Raw genomic sequence first — 20827 nt, forward strand, 5'->3', positions numbered from 1 at the left:
CATAGTTTTATGTGGAAATGAAACTTGTATGATCTGAGTACTTAACATGAAAAGATTAGAAGCTTTTGAAATGCTATAGGAGAATGTTAAAAATCAGATTGGTGGATAAAGTGACAAATGAAGAGGTGTTGCAGCAAATTATTGAAGAAAGAAGCATTTGGAGAAATTTAACTAAAATAAGAGAAAGATGTAGGCCACATCTTAAGACATCCTGGAATAGACACTTTGATGTTGGAGGGACAGGTAGATGGGAAAAATTGTGCAAGCAGGCAATGTTTGGAATATGTAAAACAAATTGTTGGGGATGTAGGGAGTGTATTGAAATGAAATGACTGGCAGTAGGTAGGGAATCTTGGAGAGTTGTATCAACCAGTCAAATGACTGGAGACAAAAAAAAAAACATTTTTCTGCTTTGTTTTTAATAATAAATGTTGATTTTTTTTTTTCCTCATATACTTATTATTACATTAATTTTCTCAGAATTAAATTCTCTAGAAGTTTTGATAATAGAATTTATGCATTTATTAGTCGTTTAACAAACTTATTGTACTTCAAACCTAAAAAATGTGTTTTTAATCACCAGATTTTTCTGTTTTACATTGGATATCATGAAAGTTACAATGCAGTTCTGGAACCTATTTTATTTGATTTTTCAATCAAAAACCATAAGAAACCTAAAAATTTATCCTTTTAATACCTTAAAAATTTTAGTATGACCTCTTTTCACCAGGGGAATGGAAATCCGGATGAAATTTTTCACTAGCTGTAATATGATAACAAAGCGTTGACAGTTATTTATTTGTATGAACTTTTTTCGTTATTTCAAGCTCTAGAATCAGTTCCCAAATTATTTCCCTTCCCTCCTGAATCATCCTGAATATTTACAATAATTAAAACATGTAGTAAATTAGTTATAATAACAACATACTCATGTTTAATTGTGATAAAGTAGTCATTGTTTTGAAAAAAGTTATCTCATGATAATGTTATTTATATCTTATGTGCTGTCATCTATGCTCTTTTTTCCTTGCAGTAAAGGAAGTAACTATTTTAAACACCAGCTCATTTTTTTTTTGTAAGTCAAGGAATGAATTTAAAGTAACTCAGGTAGTATACTTTTGCAATGGTAAAAGACTTTCCACTCATTAAACAACATATGTGTAATCTAACCATATTATCTGATGTGATGTGATGACTGTTTATAGTGCAAAGCAAATAAATCATTTAAACCAAAGTTTTTCCGAACATATACATAAAAAAAAAATTCAATATTATGTAATTTAACTGAACATGTTAAGTATAACCCCAAATAAAATAAAGAATATAAGGTAGAAACATGACTTGCAATTGTTAATAATAATAGTAAATTAGAAACATATTCATAAATTAATTCATAAGTGTAAAATGAGCCAACAATTGTTAGCTAATAAAGAAACTGATTTATTTAAATCTGTATACTGTTAAAGATATCAAACTATTATATTGGTACTTATTTTATAAACTGAAAATAAAAACGAATAATTCATTCTGTGAATTAGGTGTTTCATAAGTGAATAATTTATAAGTGCAGTTTTTAACTTAACTGTGAATATGTAATATTAAAAATAATTATATGAAGATGTGGTAATATTATGAAAATATTTCTGCATTGGTAGACATCTTATCAGTTTGTTGATAAAAGTAAATCTCTTAAAAGTTTCATTTAAATAAATGATTTTTTCACAGTGGGCTGTTTTCATTTTCAAGTGTATGGAAATATATTCAATTCAAAATTTCTATTATTAAATTTATTTGTAATTTTAAATAATCTCTTCTAATTATTTTATGTAGCCTAATACTGTTTAGTTTTATGTAATCTGTTTTTTATCACATACATTTTTTATGCAAATTATGGCTTGTATTTCTTCACATATATTAAAATATGTCTGTTTTTTTTTTTTCAGAGAAAGTGAGAATGTTGAGTCAGGAAGTCCGCGTGTTGTTAGACAACAGTTGTTGGAATTTTTGAGTCCAATTGCATTGCACCATGGTAACAGCTTTCTTGCTGCTGTTGCAGTTGTTTGGCGTGAACGCAGACCATCATCTGCACTTAGCACATCTACGCAATCAGTATGTGAATTTTTAGTTGCTTATTGTTCTGTGTTACTGTGATGTTGGCTGAAGTGAGAGTTTTTATTTCAATCATTTCATAATGTAAATTGATACATTTTAAAATGCTATTTTTCTTTAAAATATATTATCCATGAAAATTTGGTTGATATCTGTTGTCAGAAAATTAAGAAAGCATGAAATGTATTTTTTCCCTTATATCTGTGGCCAAATTCTACTTGTGAATTAGTGATATAATCTAGGTTTGCATCAGAAGAAGAATTGTCAGTCACAATAAACGTGTTTTTTTTTTCAAATGAATATAATGATTGCTAAATGACTGCCATTATTGTCTGTTTGTTATACAAACAGACAATGTTACTAAGTTATATGCAAAGTTTATTCAAGTTCATATGTTACTTTGATGTAGAATTGTTTTTTTCTAAGTGACATTCGCTTTCGGTGGGGGATCCTCTTGGGGTCCCTTGTTAGAGGCCAGGCATGAAAAAGACCGTAGTCCTGGTGAGGGGACTCCTTTGAGGGTCTCCCTAACTGAGGCCAAGCAATGTTAGACCTAATCCTGGCTGTTTAGGTGGTGCGCTGGGAACAGTATAACCGGGCCGCCTGTCATGGCCACCTGTCTGGTTTGAGGCAAATGGCACCCTCCAAGGCTGAGTTATACAGAAATTTGGGTCCAGCCTTAGGAGAGAAAAAAGTGACCGCATCATTCATATGTAAATGACTATTCTAGAGAGTAGACAACAATGGTAGTTTCTCAGTGATTGGCCCACTAGCTTGGAGGTAAACAGAACCTTAAATCAGTGCTTCATTCACTAAGTAGTCATCGCATTAGTCAAGCAGTAACTCCCCAACAGGGGGTCTTATTTTTTAAGACTTTAGGGATCGGCATTCCCATGGCCCTATCCCCTGCAGTTTTTCTTCCGGCTACACCCAGAGCTGCAGAACACTTTATACTATACACTCAAACTACACCAAGAACTCTACACAAATTACAACATATATCCTTACACAATTACATAACTTCCTGCACTGTTTCTTCTTGCATTTACACATGGTAGTATTTGACATCTTATGAAATGCAACAATAACCCAAGGTGGAAACTATTGTGCTGATGGGTGAATGACTCTACGTAGTAGAGTCCTCACCCATGGGTGATTCTCAAATGATGTCCTCTGGGCACCTGGGCGAACCCATTTGTATTTAGCTCTAGCTCCAGTACGTATGCACTCTGTTGGTGTGGTCCGTTATATCACCAGTAGTCAAAATTTCAAGTCCTCACATAATTTCTATGATGGTGGTGGTCCATCTGAAAAAAATCACCAACTCTAGTCTTCTGAAAAGGCCTTGTTCAGCATTATCTGATGAGGATAATAGTCATGCAGAAGATAGTGCATTAAATTCTGATGCATTAAATCCTAAATATAAAAACATCCGATTCATTATTCTCCACAATAATCAGGAAGGTGGGTCCCCCAAAAGGTGTCTTGCCTATCTTGATAAACAAAGTTATAGCAACTTCAAATGGTTCCTTGAAGAGCATTAGAAAATTGCAAGACGGATCAATTTTGATTGAAACATTTAATGACAGAGTTGATCTATCTTAAGTTTCCATAATGTGGGTGGTATAAATATCAGTGCAGAGTGCTACAAAAGTCTAAATACGAGCAGGGGAGTAATTTTTTGCCGAGACCTTTTAGATATGGATATCACTGAAGTAGCTAATGAGCTTTGTCCCCAAGATGTTGTAGAAGTAAAGAGTATAATGAAACTGCAGAGCAAAATGGAAGACCAACACCTTCTCTTATACTGACATTCCTCCTGGCTCCACCAAAGAAGATTAAAGTGGGTTACCTGTCGGTTCAGGTACGACCATTCGTATCCAACAGATGGTGATGTTTCAGATGCCAGGGATATGTTCACACTACAACATCTTGCTTGAAAATGGTGATCTGTACTCGGTGTGTTAAGGAAGGTCACAATGATACCAACTGCCAAAAAGATGAAAAATGTACGAACTGCAGTGGTTCACATACAGCCCACTCCTGAGATTACCCAACTTTCAAAGAAGAAAAGGCAATTCTCAGAATCTACCGAATAGAAGCTATTTTATTCTGGCTGCACACAGAGAATATAAAAAGACAATTAACTCACGGAACCTGATTAAACCAGATGTATCTTTTGCCACTGCTACATCAAAGCAAGCTCCTACAAATATAGCTAATCAGCAGTGCAGATACTGCAGTAAGTTAAAAAAAACTTGTCAGATATTATCTGATCAAGTTGCTTCACTTACAGCCACCATTTCAGAGCTGACTAAGATGAACAGAAAGTTGTTAGTTGCAGAAACCAACAGTGCAATCCCTGTGAAAGTTCCTGTCTCCAAAGTTTTATCTATATAGGCAGGAGTAAATACAGTTGGTGGTAAGCCATCTAACAAGCTCCCTGTTAAGGGAGCCCACACAACCATCCTCTCTGGGATATCATCTATGACTTCCCATCCTTCAAAATCTCTTCCTCCATCACCTCATATACTGGAGGATATGGTTGAGGCACTGCCTGATCCCAGGATATCAAAGTTTTTTAAAATTAAAATTACAAAAAAGAAAAACTGGGATCACATACAACTAAATTTTTATATAGTTTCCTGCAATTTTGTATCTATGCCTTTATTTATTAACATTATTCAGTAGAACACTAGAGGTCTTCGCTCCTGTATTGAAGATGATAAGAGTATTGATGTCCGCACATGAACCAGTAATCATGTGCTTCCAAGAAACACACCTTCTACAACAAGATGCAGTAACACTCAGAAGCTATTTTTGTGAGAGATACGACTGTCTAGTAGATAGTAGAGAGAGTGGTGGAGTAGTTATTTTTATGTGGAATGAGGTGTCGGTCACAAGGATACCACTAGCCGTATTCCTGCTGTTGCTGTGAAGGTTTCTATCTCCTTCAAATTGCATATATGCAATTTATATATCTCTCACCGAACTTGAGTTCAATACTCTAGAAATGTCAAATTCCTCACCCAAATCCCATCACTGTCATTAATATTAGGAGACTTTAATGCCCACCATATTTCCTGGGGATCATCTTTCTGCTTCTATCGAGGAAATATGATAAACTGAGTGAGACAAGACTTGAACCTTTGTATATTGAATGATGGATGGATCATACACATTCAGGTCCTTATCATCTGGTACATTGTCCAACATCGACCTCTTTGTATGCTCACAGAGTTTACTCTCTCGTCTAAATTGGTCAGTTTGTGACAACTTTCATGGTGGTGATCACAGGCCAATTATTATTGCTTTTGGAGTCGACTGTGAGGTGAAGGAAAGGCCATGGAGATGGATTGTTGAAAAGGCGGACTGGAACGGTTACCTTCTCCTTTCCAATACATTATGGTGATGGAATAGATCTCTGTGATCAACTTTCACCTTTTACATCCATGATACTTGAGAAAGCTAATAGATATATCCTACAAACATCGGGAAATCTTAGATGTCCTTCTGTTCCTTGGTGGAATGATTGCCAAAATGCTATTATCAATCAGCAGCAGGCATTACACAAATGTAACCGTAGGCCTACAACCGAAAATCTAAATTTATACCATAGAGCTAGAGCTGTATGTCGTTGAGTATTCTTGGACGCTAAGAGGAAGTCATGCTGAAATATGTGAACACTATGCCACGCACTACTCCAACGTTTACTGTATGAAAAACGATCCGTACAATTTGCGGGTCATCGAAACAATCTGTTCTCGGTCTTATTCATGAAGGAGAACTCCTTACATCACCGTCTGCAGTGGCAAGTAACTTGGCAGATTGTTTCCGTTCGGTATCCCTCACCTCAACATACAGTAATGAATTTCAGAGGTACAAATTACAAATGGAAGTATTATCGTTAAATGTTGGTGATTTGGTCAGTGAATTAAACGCTCCATTTTCAATCAATGAGTTGTCACACACACACTTAAAATCTCCTATCTCACTTCCCCTGGGCCTGACAACATTTGTTTCAGTATGCTCTCGCACCTTCCTAATTCGGCACTACAACACCTCTGCACCTACTGTGTATTTATAATAGTGTATTCTCCTCCCAATTCTTCCCTTCATTCTGGTCATTATTTATTGAATTTCGTTGTAGGGTTCAGAATAATTAACTTCAGAATAAAATGAGTGAGATCTACTGTTCAAAGAGTTAAGTACTAGTAGTCTACTAGTTGAACAATTAGTTATGTATAATGCAACACAGCACGCTGCTGTTAGCCACTATTATGCTTGTTGGTTTTTTTAACACGAGTTTAAATTCATATTGAGTTTATTACCCAGCTTATTATTTTTTTTTTTTATCTTGACTGGACAGGGAATTTAAGACGCATGTACTTAATAGTTTTAGCCATTAAAGGCAGCGTTAATGCAAGTATAGATCATGCAGTATATTGCTTACAGTTCCGAGAATCACGGGTCCAGGATAAAGCTATGTAACTTATATCTCCGTCAGTTAATAAAATCCTGACACTAAATCAGATACTTCGTATGGCTAGCTTCTAGTTATCGAAATTTTTCATTTGATAACTTAATAATAATACATTTATGTGTGTGTAATTAAATGTAAATCTGATTACTTTTGGCAGGTTCTCAATGTGAATTCCGAAGAAAATAATTTGAAAACGCATCTAGTTATAATTTACTGTAATTTAAAGTACGATTGGAATGCTTTATTTGAATTCATTTATTCGGGTCAAAATGTTTAGCTAATTTTTTCGATATGTTTTTACGTTTCCAGCGTGATTTTAATTATGTTACTTTTTTGTCTGAAATGCTGGTATAGAAAAAAGTCAATCATCAAATACGTCTTTTAATATAACGAAAAAAACAAATAATGATTCGTTAATTAACAAAATGTTACATTCTTCTGATACTCTTTTACTAAATTAATGTGTGTGTGTGTGTGTGTGTGTGTGTGTGTGTGTGTGTGTGTGTGTGTGTGTGTGTGTGTGTGTGCACTTAAATGCAACACACACACACTTAAATTAAATCTACTTTTAATTTCTTTTACTATTTTATTTGACATTTAATTTTTTTTATGTTTTGAAATGCTAGTTTTCTAATAACTGGATTAATTTATTATACCGGTGGATTGTTAAAGAAAAAATTTTTTTCATATGTAGAAAAAAACATGTATTTATCAAAACTAGTTAAATAATTGTACATAAATATGAACTGAAATAAAGTCTGGTTTATAGCTACGTTGTGTACTATTAAATGGTGTCACTCTTCCGTGAAATGTGTTACTTTGTGTACTAGGTCCTGTTACATGAATGGAATAGGGATATGGTATGTAATTGTATATGGCGCTGTATTAAACGATACAAACTTAGGTGGTAGCAATTTCAATTGTTTTATTATAATTTGAATAACCTTTCCACCTACGAAAAGAAATCATCACTGAGAACAAATTGAATCATGATGTGATCTACGTATTATGTAACTATTTTACAGTCGATTGAATGAATATTCTTTGTGTCACAAGTGCTGAGTAACAATCAGCAGTTGATTCAATCATCAGTATTAGTTACCAGTCGGTTCATCGTGATTAAAAAAATAATTCGTATTTCTTTCCTTTATTAATTTTCAAGAAGTATCACTTAATTCAAGCTGTAAGTTTTAATAATAATATTATTATTTTTTCTTTAATGTATTTATTTGACAGTATATGTGAATACTGTTGCATGTGAAGTTAACGTATTAAAAAATCTACTTTCGGATCAATAATTCTTCCATTTCCCTGACGGCGAGAAAACTGAAATTTAATTTTGTTATTCCGAAGGAATTCTTAGGATAAATAAGCAAAATGAATTCAGTTACCTCTCTTGTATTACCTCTTTTCTATTGTTATAAACATTTTTTATATTAGTTTTTCCCTCATCTTTTTTTCTTTCTTTTAGGAAATGAGAGCTTAAAGCAGAAAACTTCCTGTAAATCGGGGTATCTTAACACACTTTGGAAATGTTATATCAGATTGTCGGTTACTTTACTTCTTGTTATTGCAAAATAATTTCTTTGAATTATCATCAGTTAGGATTTTTTTCGTTGTGTTGGTTTTTGTGTTGTTTTTCTGGTAGGAAGTTTGTTATAATTTTATAAGCTTCTTATTTTCTTAGTCGGCGCTTTCTGATTTGATTGACTCTCATTATATTTCAAAAGTATCCAGATGTTTAATTTAGCTAGCTTTCTTGATTTGAGTTCTCTAGGTAACAGCATTCTTTGTTTACATAGTGAGTTTACACGTCGTTCTTCTACATTTATTGATCGCTAAGCAAAAGTGTGTTGTTCATTCGAACCCAAAAATATAACGGTGCCGTTAGCTTTAAAATATAACTGGTTCCGTCGGGCAGTGAACAATCAATCTCCTGTACGTTAAAGTTAATGAAAAACCTTTTGATACTACTACTAAACTTTTCCGGTACTTTTGTGTTCTTCTAGACTCTCGAACATAGATTAAAAAAAAGATTCAAAAGATTTACATGATGGAATTAAAGAAACCTTTCTTAACTTCCGAGGTGATAAATCTGCTACCGCTACCATGTATCTAATTGATTTGAACTGTGATATAACTTCCGCGACAAAATGAGAGTGGTAGTTTATCTTGTTTATATGGTGATTTGTGATCTTGTAAAACTAAGCTATTGCAACTACTATAAAATTTCACTATGTTAGGACCACCTAATTTAATAAAAATAACATAAACAATTATAAATCCTCCCTAAAAAAAACAACAGTTTTTCCATTTATTTTTTTAATATAAATTTAGAAATATTACCAAACAATCTATCCAAATTCTTTATTTACACAGGTCAAAAAAAAAATAAAAAAAATAATTGAAACAAATAAAATTATGAAGAATAATGGATCACACACATTCATGTCCTTATCATCTGGTACATTCTCCAACGTCGACCTCTCCGTATGCTCATCGAGTTTACTCCCTCGTCTTCATTGGTCTGTTGTGTAGGGTGATCTTCACGGCCGTTATGTGGGGTTGATGTCGACCGTGAAGTGGAAAAAAGGCCACGGAGATGGATTGTTGAACAGAAGGACATCTTAGATTTCCTTCTGTTCCTTGGTGGAATGATTGCCAAAATGCTATTATCAATCAGCAGCAGGCATTACACAAATGTAACCGTAGGCCTACAACCGAAAATCTAAATTTATACCATAGAGCTAGAGCTGTATGTCGTTGAGTATTCTTGGACGCTAAGAGGAAGTTATGCCGAAATACGTGAACACTATGCCACGCACTACTCCAACGTTTACTGTGTGAAAAAAGATCCGTACAATTTGCGGGTCACCGAAACAATCTGTTCTCGGTCTTATTCATGAAGGAGAACTCCTTACATCACCGTCTGCAGTGGCAAGTAACTTGACAGATTGTTTCCGTTCGGTATCCCTCACCTCAGCATACAGTAATGAATTTCAGAGGTACAAATTACAAATGGAAGTATTATCGTTAAATGTTGCTGATTTGGTCAGTGAATTAAACGCTCCATTTTCAATCAATGAGTTGTCACACTCACACTTAAAATCTCCTATCTCACTTCCCCTGGGCCTGACAACAGTTTTTTCAGTATGCTCTCACACCTTCCTAATTCGGCGCTACAACACCTCTGCACCTACTGTGTATTTATAATAGTGTATTCTCCTCCCAAGTCTTCCCTTCATTCTGGTCAGAAGCCATTGTAATTAAACCTGATAAAGACAAAGCAAGCTTCTCAAGCTACCGCCCTATATCCTTGACAAGTGTTTTATGCAAAGTAATAAAGAGAATGGTGAACTGCAGACTTACATGGTATTTGGAGAGACATGGCCTTTTATGTCCAGAACATCCTGACCCCATAGGTGAAGACACCCACCTAGTGATGTTACGGTCGTCACACTCCTCCCCCCCATTCCTAGCCCTGTTGGATTTTAATGGGAGTTGTCTATCGCCCTCTGACTTTTTACATCTCATAGTAATAAGCCTGGCTCATTGGGATGCCACCGATTTAAATGCCTCGGTAGACATTTGCAACAGTGATTAATTTGGCTTTTGCCTTTGCTGTAGGCCTCATCTGGAGTTTTATGTCCAGAACAGTGTGGTCTCCGACAAGGGCGATCTTCCATTGACCATTTAGTGTCATTGGAAACAGCTATTCAAAACTCTTTCCTACTCTATCAGCGCCTCGTTGCTATCTTCTTCGATATGACATGGCCTGGCGACGTGGTATTCTAAAACCCTCAAAGAATGGGAAGCCAAGGGCAATATGCTTGCATTTATTAGGGGTTTCTTAAATGATCGAACTTTCGGTATCCGTGTTGGAGATTTTTTATTGGATAGCGTTATCTTGGAAAATGGAGTATCTCAAGGAAGTGTTAAGTACCACCTTATTTTCTATACCATCAACAGTATTACCAAATGCATGTAGCCACTTGTTTCATCTTTATTATTTGTTGATGATTTTACTATATATATATTACATTTCATTTAACAGCCACAGCAGAGAGACTACTACAGAACACCATTTCTTGCCTTGAAGCTTGATCCAGGGTTTCCAGCTTCACCTTTTTACCTAAGAAAACAAAATGTGTAATCTTTTCTTGGCTTCGGGACCCTTCCATTCTACAAGTTTTTCTCAACAGAGAACTAATTACTATCTCTCTTGACATCATGTTTTTAGGTTTATTCTTTAATAGCCACCTTATTTGGATCAAAGACATCAAAGAATTATAAAAAAAAGGTTCCAAACTTTTAGATATGCAAGTCCTTAGTTTAAAATGCTGGATGCTATACATCTTGCTTTCCTTTGTCTTGCCACAGGTACCTTTAGATCAAACCTTGTCATAAGCTTACTTGTTGTTTGTGGTGAGGACCAAGATAGTACCAGCTTTTAGCATCTTATTTTGCCCGTCTCAGAGGACATCCCAACCCTGTAGGGAAAGACACTTGTCACAGCCTTGTGACACTTCTGGTCACCACCCACTCCCTGTTCCTACCCCTGATGGGCTTTAATGTCTCAGAGAACAGCCAAATCACCTGGCTTTTGACTCAGTGCTTGGGAATCCTAATTTAGGAAGGAATGAAAACCATCCACATTAAACCAAAACCATCCACCTGTAGCTGTTCATACCTGTAGCTGCACCTTATAAATGTTGACAAACCTTCTATTTTTCCTATGTATCTGCTCATATCCTCCGTGGAGAATAAACTTTATAAATTTTATGTTTAACCTTACGATCTGCAATAAAGAATCAACACCACCTATTGTCTTCCAGCAAATGTTTCGCTACATCCTCTCCAAGATAACCAAACGCAGTAGTATACACTAATGGATCAAAATACAATGATACCATTGGTTGCATATTTATTGTCAATGATAGAACTTATATGTTTGGTCTGCCTTGTATCACGAGTGTACTTACTGCTGAACTATACAGTGTAACTAAGAATGTGAAAATCATTAACCCTAAGTACCAAAATATCCGTATTTGCAATAACTTGTGTAGTGCTCTCCAAGCCTTGGAATCCATTTTTAGATTGATCTGATGATAAATATTTTTTGATTAACTTAATTGTATAATGAGATACACGTGTGTGGTTTTGATGTTGAAACTGAAGCACATTTATTGCATTAGATGGTAAAATCATTACCAAATTGCTCCAGCACTGAGATCTTGTTGATTGTCTCATGAGGTCAAATGATGAGAAATTGTTTTACATTATATTGCAAAGCAATTCACCACACTGTGATGTCAGATAGAAGCACTTGGAGATATGAGTCAGCAATTTATGTTTGCTACTCCACAATATACCTCTTCACAAGTCATTCCTTTTCTTTTTTTGAAATACATGATGAATATTATATGTGTCTAGGTAACATAGTTTCTTCTGATTATTTTTAGGTTTGTTTCTGAGTGAATTCACTTAGTGAATGAGTGAAAAAAATTTTAAAAATACTTATTTTTTATAAATAACTTATAAATGAACAACCAATAATTTTATTTTTACCTTTGTCAGGTACTACCAGTTGCTAGTGAGGGACAACAAGTATTAGTACAGCTCCTAAGTGCAATTAAAGCAATGCCAATTGATACATTAGTTCAGACGTTACATCAGGTCGTTAAACAACCTACTTTAAATCAGGTATTTTTAATCATTTTTAGCTTTCTTTTGTTTTCTATATTTAAATTGTGTATTTTATGATTGGTTCATTGACATAATTTCAGTTGTTTATATAAAAAGATAAAATATGAACATTTAAAAAAGATCCATTTCTTTGTAATCTCATGATTATCTCTGTGTGTTTGTGTATGCTCACTTGCATAAATTCATGTGTTAAAAATTACAGAGATGTTGTACTTGGCATTAAATGTATATAAAAAGTCTATTTAAAATATTTATTGATGGAATTTTATGCTGCAGGTTTTCTTTATAATGTTTTAATACATATATATTCTTTTACATTTAGGAAACAGCTGTCAGTGTAGAAGTAAGTTCTCTGGAATTATTCTTACATTATGTTCAATTAATACCTGGAGCTTCTTTATTAGAAAGTTGGCCTTCATTATTGGCTTTGCTTAAAGAAGGACCATCTCTTTCACCTCCTGCACAGTTTCTTTTACTCGGTGTTTTAAGCCAGTTTGTACATCGTTGTCCTGCTCTTGCCGATAAAAAGGATCAAAAAGATCTACAGGATATTACAGCTAAGGTATAGTATATGTTATATTTTTATTTTAATTGTGAAGTTGCATAATCCTTATAAAAAATCTTTTTTTACCCAACAGTTGAACTAAAATACTGTTGATCTATAATTTTATGGGTGGATTTAAATGTATGAATCACACATGTATACATTATTCATCTTAGTATAAAGGGTTGACTACATGAATTAATAAATTAAGTTAAATCTTATAAATATTGGGAGGTAATATATTTTTTTTATAATCAGCTAGCACCATCTTATCATCATATTAGTATTTGTACTTTTAGGGATGTAATATTTCTTTCAATTAATGCCTTTAAAACTCACTTTTAAAAAGTAATCACCTTAAAAAACAGGGATACCCAAGCTTCAACTATCCAAACATAAGTTCTTAAAAATTACAAATGTTTATTATTAACAAATCATCTTATTCAATGTCTGTAAAACATATTTGATAGTTTATCATCAAATTGGATTTTGATTCTCAGTCTTTTCACTTTGTAGGCCTAACTAAAATTGAATTTTATTGCATGGTTACAGTAGAAAATCCTGTTGTTAACAGGACAGGTTGTTGTTGTTGATAGGTTTAACACCTCTATACATTATAGGAAATGAATCTATTAAAATCTTTTGTAAACATTGAATCAATGGAATTTCCAATAATTATTATTATTATGGTATCAGTGACATGAGGTATGACACTAGATTGTTCTTTATCTTAACAGGGTTGTACTAATGTCATTCTGTAAACACAATTTAATATATATATATATATATATATATAGTTTTATGTTTGCTTTCTTCAGTGAGTGTTCTATAGTGTACTGAATTTATCATATTAGTGAATGTAATGCAACATTTTTTTTGTGAATTAAAATTTAATGTGAAATGAGTCCCAAGAAAACATGTTCAAAGGGAGAAAACATATTTGATTGCTATTAACTAAAATTTGTTGATACATTCAAATCCGTAAAGGCTGTAACCCAAGTTTCCAAATAAGTTAGGAGAAGCAATCAAACCAAGTTAAAATTGTGGTGTTCAAAAAAGCAAGTTTCAAAAAGTGCTATTATATCCAGACTGCATATAAAGAAAATGAGTTTGAAAAAGTGAGCCATTGTATTATTCGTTTTCTTCCATACATGAAAAAGCCTGACCAACTTTTAAACTAGTATTATAGGAAAAGGTGCTGCACCAATGGCATGAAAATGAAAATTTCTCTGCCACATTGCTTGATTAGACAAGTAGAAGAAAGATATGGATGGCATTAGACAGTTACCTATTAATGGCAAAAACTTACTGCTTATAGTGTAAATGCTGATTCATTTGTTGCTTAAGAATACATAACTGTATTCTTATAAAAAACAAATTAATATAGTGGACTAGTTTAAAAATGTACCTTAGTTTAAAAAAATTAACGTATTGTTAAGGTTACAGTATTATTTGTGCAATTTAGTGTTGTCAAATATTTTAAAAATATAATTTAGTGCTCCATTAAGTAAACTTGCCTTTCAAGATATTAGTAACCCAATAACTTTACTTTTGATATTTCCAATAATCAAGTTTTACTATGTTCCGAAGGTCAGTGCTTCACATTACCTGAGATTTTACTGTAAACAGTAACAATTTTCTTTCTTTTCAGTTGGTAGATTCATGCTCTCAAATAGCTGGTGCTTGTCTAGAACAAACCACTTGGTTACGTCGTAATTTGGCTGTTAAAGAGGAAGAATTAACACCTCCTTTAGACAGAGATCCTGATAAATGTAAGTACGTTTTTCATTCCTGTATATTAATGTTTAATATATATTAAATATTTAATTTATTGTAAACTCTTATATTATTTTTTCATCATTTATTTATTTATTTTTACTTTCTTGCTGACTTAATTAGCTTTGATTGTATTGTAAGTTTAATCAAGAGCTTATTGTTTTGTTTGTCAGTATTTGCTGATTTGAGTGATTTTTCTTACCTTAGTTTACTATAGAGAGATATGAAGTTATTTTCACATTAACAGAAAATTAATTCTTATAAAATGACTGACATTAACTATTTGTCAGGTGTAGTACTGCTATTAAGTCCTTTTTATCTTTATATTGATTTTTAGATGAGCTTAACAAATTAATGCATATTTTATCTGTGCTTTATGAGTTTATTTAGACTTCTTGTATATTGATTTAGAAGATTTTATTTATATGTGTGTAGGTAATCCCTAAAATTATTATTATTACAGTATAGTTAATGAAAGAAAACACTTGTGAGCTTTCATAATTTTGTATAAAAATTATTGTCACCAAATTAAAGCATCGCATTATTAAAAGCAAATATAAAAGCATTTCATTATTTTAATTGAAAAATATTTAGGTTTTATACATACTTGTACTTACATACATACACATATTTATTTATGTAGAAAAATATAGAAAATCATTCTTTATGCCATTTTTGTATGTGCTATTTCCAAGTACCATATTTTGGATAAAATAATTATCAAGAATATGTTTTTATATGAATTTTTCCTTTACTTCACCAAATTGTAAATCACTTAAACCCTTACTTTGATGATGAAAAGAATCTTGATATTTTTTTCATTTTCAGTTATTGAATTAAAATGATATTTTATTACAGATAATTAATAAATCATTAAATAAATACCAGTTTATGGATTTTTATTAATAAAACAGAAAATGTCATAAAAAAATGTCAGGCAGGACCTGAGGTGTGGTGGGGTACTGCCTCTGTAGAGGTTGGTTAGGAAGCTTGAGGGTATTGATTCAAGCCTGGATCTGCAGGCTTACTGGAAAGTTAGAAATGAATGGTGCATTGTGGAAAAATGCTTAAGGTTTTTGGCACTCAAAAGGACTGCAGAGGGTGTTTAGTAAAGAATAGTAGCTTGGGTGACTAGGGATCCATTTGGGTGCTTTTCCATCAGAGTAGGTGCATTTGACAATTGTGTCCAGTTGTTTGATGATATATGTTCATGGGTTGATTGATAATTTTAGTTGTTTTAGTATGGTAGGTCAAAATTGCGTTGTGAACAATTTTTGATGGTTTAACATTGTTTATTTATAGCTCAATTTGTAAATTTTTATTAGTTATCAGTTTTTTGATTTGATTTAGGTGAGTTTGAATAATATCTTTTATTAGTTAATGGGTTTTAACACTGATGGAAATGTCTTTTGAGGTATTTGCATCCGTGCCATTCTGATAGAAGCCAAACTGATGACTGAAATATGTAAGCCAAAAAGGGTGCATTCCCTGCAAGTGATGCATGATTTTGGCTGTACCAGCAAGAACATGCAGAGTATGCTACTGATTACAAAGAAAAGAGGGGAAAAATTATTTGTGGATAGACAGCAAATATTATATCTCTTACTGGACGCACAGAGGAACTGGTACGTTGTATGGAAAAAATATGGATTTAGGGTTTAAGTGAAACTAAATAGAAGGGACAAGGTGGAAAGGATCTTAGGGAAGAATATATTCCATATTGGAGAGGTGGGCAAAAGGAAAAAAATGGGTTGGCTTTATTCTGAGTAAGGAGGTAAAGGAGTGCATAGAGAGAGGGTGGAGGCAATAGATGATAGAAGGTTAAAGCTAAGGATTGGTGATAAGACTTGGGATGTCATGCATGTGTATGCACCACAGATGGTGTGTGTTGAAGAAAATATAGGACAGTTCTTGGAAAAACTGGAAAACTGCTTAGAGGATTAGGAGACATGAATACGCAGGTGGTAAAAGAAAGAAACGGAATAGAGAATGTACTGGGTGGGACCACGTGGATATGGAAGAAGAAATGGGGAAGGTGAAATATTGACAGTTTTGTGAACAAAATAACTTCATAGTGGGTAACTCGTGGTTTGATAAGAAGAATAAAAGAAGGTTACAAGATATTGATGAGGTGAGAGAAGAGTAGAAGCGATAATTGATCACATTAGTGGAGACAGAGATAAGGAGGGAACTGATGGATGTGAAGGCGGTGAGGGAAGAAATAGTGGTTGGGGGAGACTATAGAAGTTGGTAATAGCTAAGCTTAGATTTGGGAAAATTCCCAGTGAGAAGGTTGAAGGAAAGAAAAATTAAAGTTTGGAAGTTGAAAAAAAACAAGATAAGGGAAGAGTTTGAAGGGGGGATAAAGGAATGCTTACCTAAAGGAGAAATAAAAGAGATGGAGGAAGAGTGGGGTGCTTCAGGAAGCCATAGTGAGTATAGCAAAACATATATGTGTTAAAACCAGCGGGAAGAGAAAAGAGAAGAAAACAAAGTGGTGGTATGATGATGTAAGAGAGGCACTTGAAAAGAACATACATATCATGGAGGTCGTGGAGACGAAAGCTATAAGAATGAAGGCAGAGATAAATGTAGCGAAGCAAAAAGGGAATGCAAGAAAGTTGTAAGCAGAGTGAAGAGCAAATGTTGGAAAGAGTTCACAGAAGAGCTGAAAAGGGACTCAAAAGTGAATAATAAAATGCTGTTTGGTGTCATTAAAAATAAAAGAAAAGGGAAAAAAGTTGCAAAGTTTATTAAGAACAATCTAGGATATGTGTTAGTAAAGGAAGAAAAGATTCTTTATAGAATAAAGGAATATTTTAATGAACTTACAAACCCAAATAAATTGAGAGAAAGAAGGGAGGAAAAGGGCAGGACAAGGGCGAGGAAAGTGGGAACAGAAGAGGGATGTTGCATAACAATGATGTTTAAGAAAACTAAGAGGAAGCAAAGCACCAGAAATTGATGAGTAGTTAAGCACACAAGCATTATTTTTAAGCACCAAAATGGTGAAGGCTGCAGGGGTTTGTGGCTTACAGTGGCTGTACAGACTGTTCAGAAGTATTTGGTAAATGAAGGTGATTTCAGACAACTGGAAAAAGGGAATAATAATCTCTGTTTTTAAAAAAGAGAACAAGATGTTTTGTTGTAATTTCAGAGGTATTACACTTCTTCACACATGACAAAGCTGTTTGAAAGTGTATTGGTAAACTACATCAGAAGGAAGACTGAGAGTGGTTTGAAGAGGACAGATGGGATTCAGACATGGTAGAGCCAATACGGATGCAATATTTGCACTGAGACAGTTGAGTGAAAAGAAGTGAGATTATAATAAGGGATTAGTAATAGTGTTTCTGGACATAGTAAAGGCATGTGATAGCATGGGTAGGGAAGTTATGTGGCAGGTGCTTGAAGAAAACCCATCAGGTTATGAACTCATCATCGCAAATCAGCTTATTTTGAAGTCGAGAGTTCTTAGGTTCAAATCAAAAGTTAAGGCAGTTACTTTTATATGAATCTGATTACTAAATTGTGGATACCGGTATTCTTTGGTGGTTGGGTTTCAATTTACCACACATCTTAGGAATGGTCAACCAAGACTTCACTTTACTGAAGGTGTACAAGACTATACATCATTCATACATATCATCCTCAGTATTATCTTAAGCTTGTTCTGGAGGCTAAACAGAAAAAAAAAGAAGAAGGTGCTAGAAGAAAAGAATATTGATAAAGCAGACATCCAGATGGTTAAAGTTATGTGTGAGAGGAGCCAAAGTTGCATCAGGACAAGGTTGGTGTGAGACAGTGTTCGTTGAGACAAGGAAGTGTGATATCTCCACTTTTGCTTATAATAACTGTGGATGAAATCTTAAGAAAGTTAAAAGGAAATAGCAGAAGGAATGACTTGCGTGGAATCTGAAAGAAATGTAGAGTACGCAATAAATGTGTAGAGTGAAGAAATTCTAAAGTGTAGTATGCAGTTTAGTGATGAGAAGAGTAAAGTAACTGTACAAGACAGAAAAAAGGGAAAATAAATGGACATAACTATGAATGGTACAAAAATAGAAAGGGTAAAAGAGTTTATTTAAACAGTTTTTCTGAGCATGGGATAATGGTTAAAGAAATAAGTACAAGAGTACAGAAGGCAAATGGATTTTATCAGAGTATAAGAAGTCTGGTCTGAAATAAGGAGGAGGTACCTTTGCTATGTAAAAGAGTATATATTTAGTGCCAATTCTTATCTACACGGCAGAAAGATGGAGGGTCGAGTACAGGCAGCAGAAATGAAATTGAAGAGAAGCATGTTTAGGAAAACAAAAAGGGATAGGGTAAGAAGCAGTATGAGTAGAGAGAAACTCAAATTGGGAAGCCTTGGCACGTTAAAGCATCAAAGCTTCAAAGAAGCTCAAAGCTCTGGTGGTTTGGTCATAATGAACAAATGGATGAAAAAAGATTACCAAACAGGATGATGCATTCAGAGGAAACAGGTAGAAGATGAAGGGGTAGACCAAGAATGAAATGGAGAAAATGCACAAGAGAAGGGATGTGGTAAGAGTAATGGAAGAGAGATGGTTTGTAGATCGAGGCAGATGGAGAAATGTTGTAGGAGGCCCAACCCGAGGAAACCGAGATTAAAGAGAACTAAAAATGATGAAGCATACATTATTTGATAATTGTAAACACATTAAGATGTGAGACCACCATAATAAAATATAATTGATATTTTGTTTATTCTTTTGGTGACACTTGTCACCAAATGGCTTCGACGGCACGTGGCACTTAATAACATTGTAGTAGTCCTGAGAAAAGGCTGTTGTTATCGAATGGCTTTGATGGTTTGTAATTTATAACCTTGTGATGGTCCTGAAAAGGGCTGTTTTTTGCATTAGCTCTGAGAAGAGCTGTTGGGTTCAGAAGCTGGTCTCCGGCGAAGTTGTGGAGTTGCAGCTCATCCATTGCAGTCAGACCAGACTTCCCCTCAGTAGCAGTTGGGTCCCCACTACAGCATAGCAATGGTGGCCCCCAGCCCCACAGTATCGGGTTGGCGTTGGTTGTCTTTTGCTAGCACGGCTGAGGCGGTTTTCCCCAAGCGATCCCACGCTGAGCTGACTCCTGCTGCTGAGTCTGCCGGACACGGCAATTGAAGCCCTACAAGCTGGAGTGGGAAGGTAGCGTCCATATCCATCAGCTTCCTCGGCAGGCTGGCCAGGCCTCCTGCTCCGGTGGGGATGTTGGCATCCACTGGGAGGTCCCATGTTGAGGCAGCCAGGAAACTTCTTCTGTCTTCTTCTTCTTTTTGGTCTTCTTCAGGTAGTGGTCAATGATGAATTAAAAATTCACTCTCATGCACATTCTTTTATTGAAGCGTGAGAGTGGTGGGGTGGCAGCGCCACTATGGTGGGAGAACTGTGCAGTCATCTGCATGGGAGGAGTGATGCATGTACCAGCACATACATACACTGTGCTCCAGCTGACATCTGAGCTGCTATCGTGTTCATCTGCTGATGTTAAATTAGGAAAATATATGATAACAGACTATAAAAATATTTTTTTTAAATATATTTTTAGTAAAACATTTTAAGTATTCTATGTTGGTTTCTATAATTTATTTTATCCCCTTAAACCACCAACAAAAAACATTTGCTAGATGCACTCACATATATGCACATAGAGCAAAGATTTATTAATAGTCTTGAATAAATTAAATTAATAATTAATTGAATATAATTACATTTGAATTAAATTTATTATAATTTTGATTATTTAACTCAGTTCGAAGATATAATACAGTTAGAGAGGCATGAATTATAGACTGCAAAAACTTTTGTTATACTTACTAATCAAGTTTGCATTACAGATTAATTTTAAATATATTATTAAATTATTATATATATATATATATATACGAGGTGCAACAATAAAGTATTGAGACTGTTGTGAAAAAAAATGTTGCTTACCGTTTCAGTCATGTTTAGTGTTGTCTCCTTCAAAGTAGTTCCCCTCTGATTGCACACACTTATTCCAGCGCTTCTGCCATTGATGGTAACATTTCTGGAACTCATCTTCTGTAATATCCTCCAAGACCCTCATCACAGCTTTTTGGACATCTTGTGTTGTTTGAAAATGTTGTCCCTTGACCGCCATTTTGACTCTTGGAAATTGAAAAAAGTCGCACAGAGCGATAGCTGGTGAATAAGGTGGCTGTGGTA

At 34.3% G+C, this 20827-nt stretch overlaps 1 protein-coding gene across 1 annotated transcript in view; it reads left to right on the plus strand.

Annotated features, from left to right (window-relative positions):
* Positions 1-20827, plus strand: part of LOC142322288 (protein DOP1 homolog) — a 236467-nt gene that overhangs the window by 122955 nt on the left and 92685 nt on the right. Inside the window, exons 21-24 of the mRNA XM_075361200.1 lie at positions 1944-2109; positions 12170-12295; positions 12621-12860; positions 14494-14614. Of these exons, the coding sequence (XP_075217315.1) occupies positions 1944-2109; positions 12170-12295; positions 12621-12860; positions 14494-14614 (653 nt within the window). The remainder of the gene's footprint in view (positions 1-1943; positions 2110-12169; positions 12296-12620; positions 12861-14493; positions 14615-20827) is intronic.

Source organism: Lycorma delicatula, chromosome 3, assembly GCF_047948215.1.
Source record: "Lycorma delicatula isolate Av1 chromosome 3, ASM4794821v1, whole genome shotgun sequence".
Taxonomy (NCBI): Eukaryota; Metazoa; Arthropoda; class Insecta; order Hemiptera; family Fulgoridae; genus Lycorma; species Lycorma delicatula.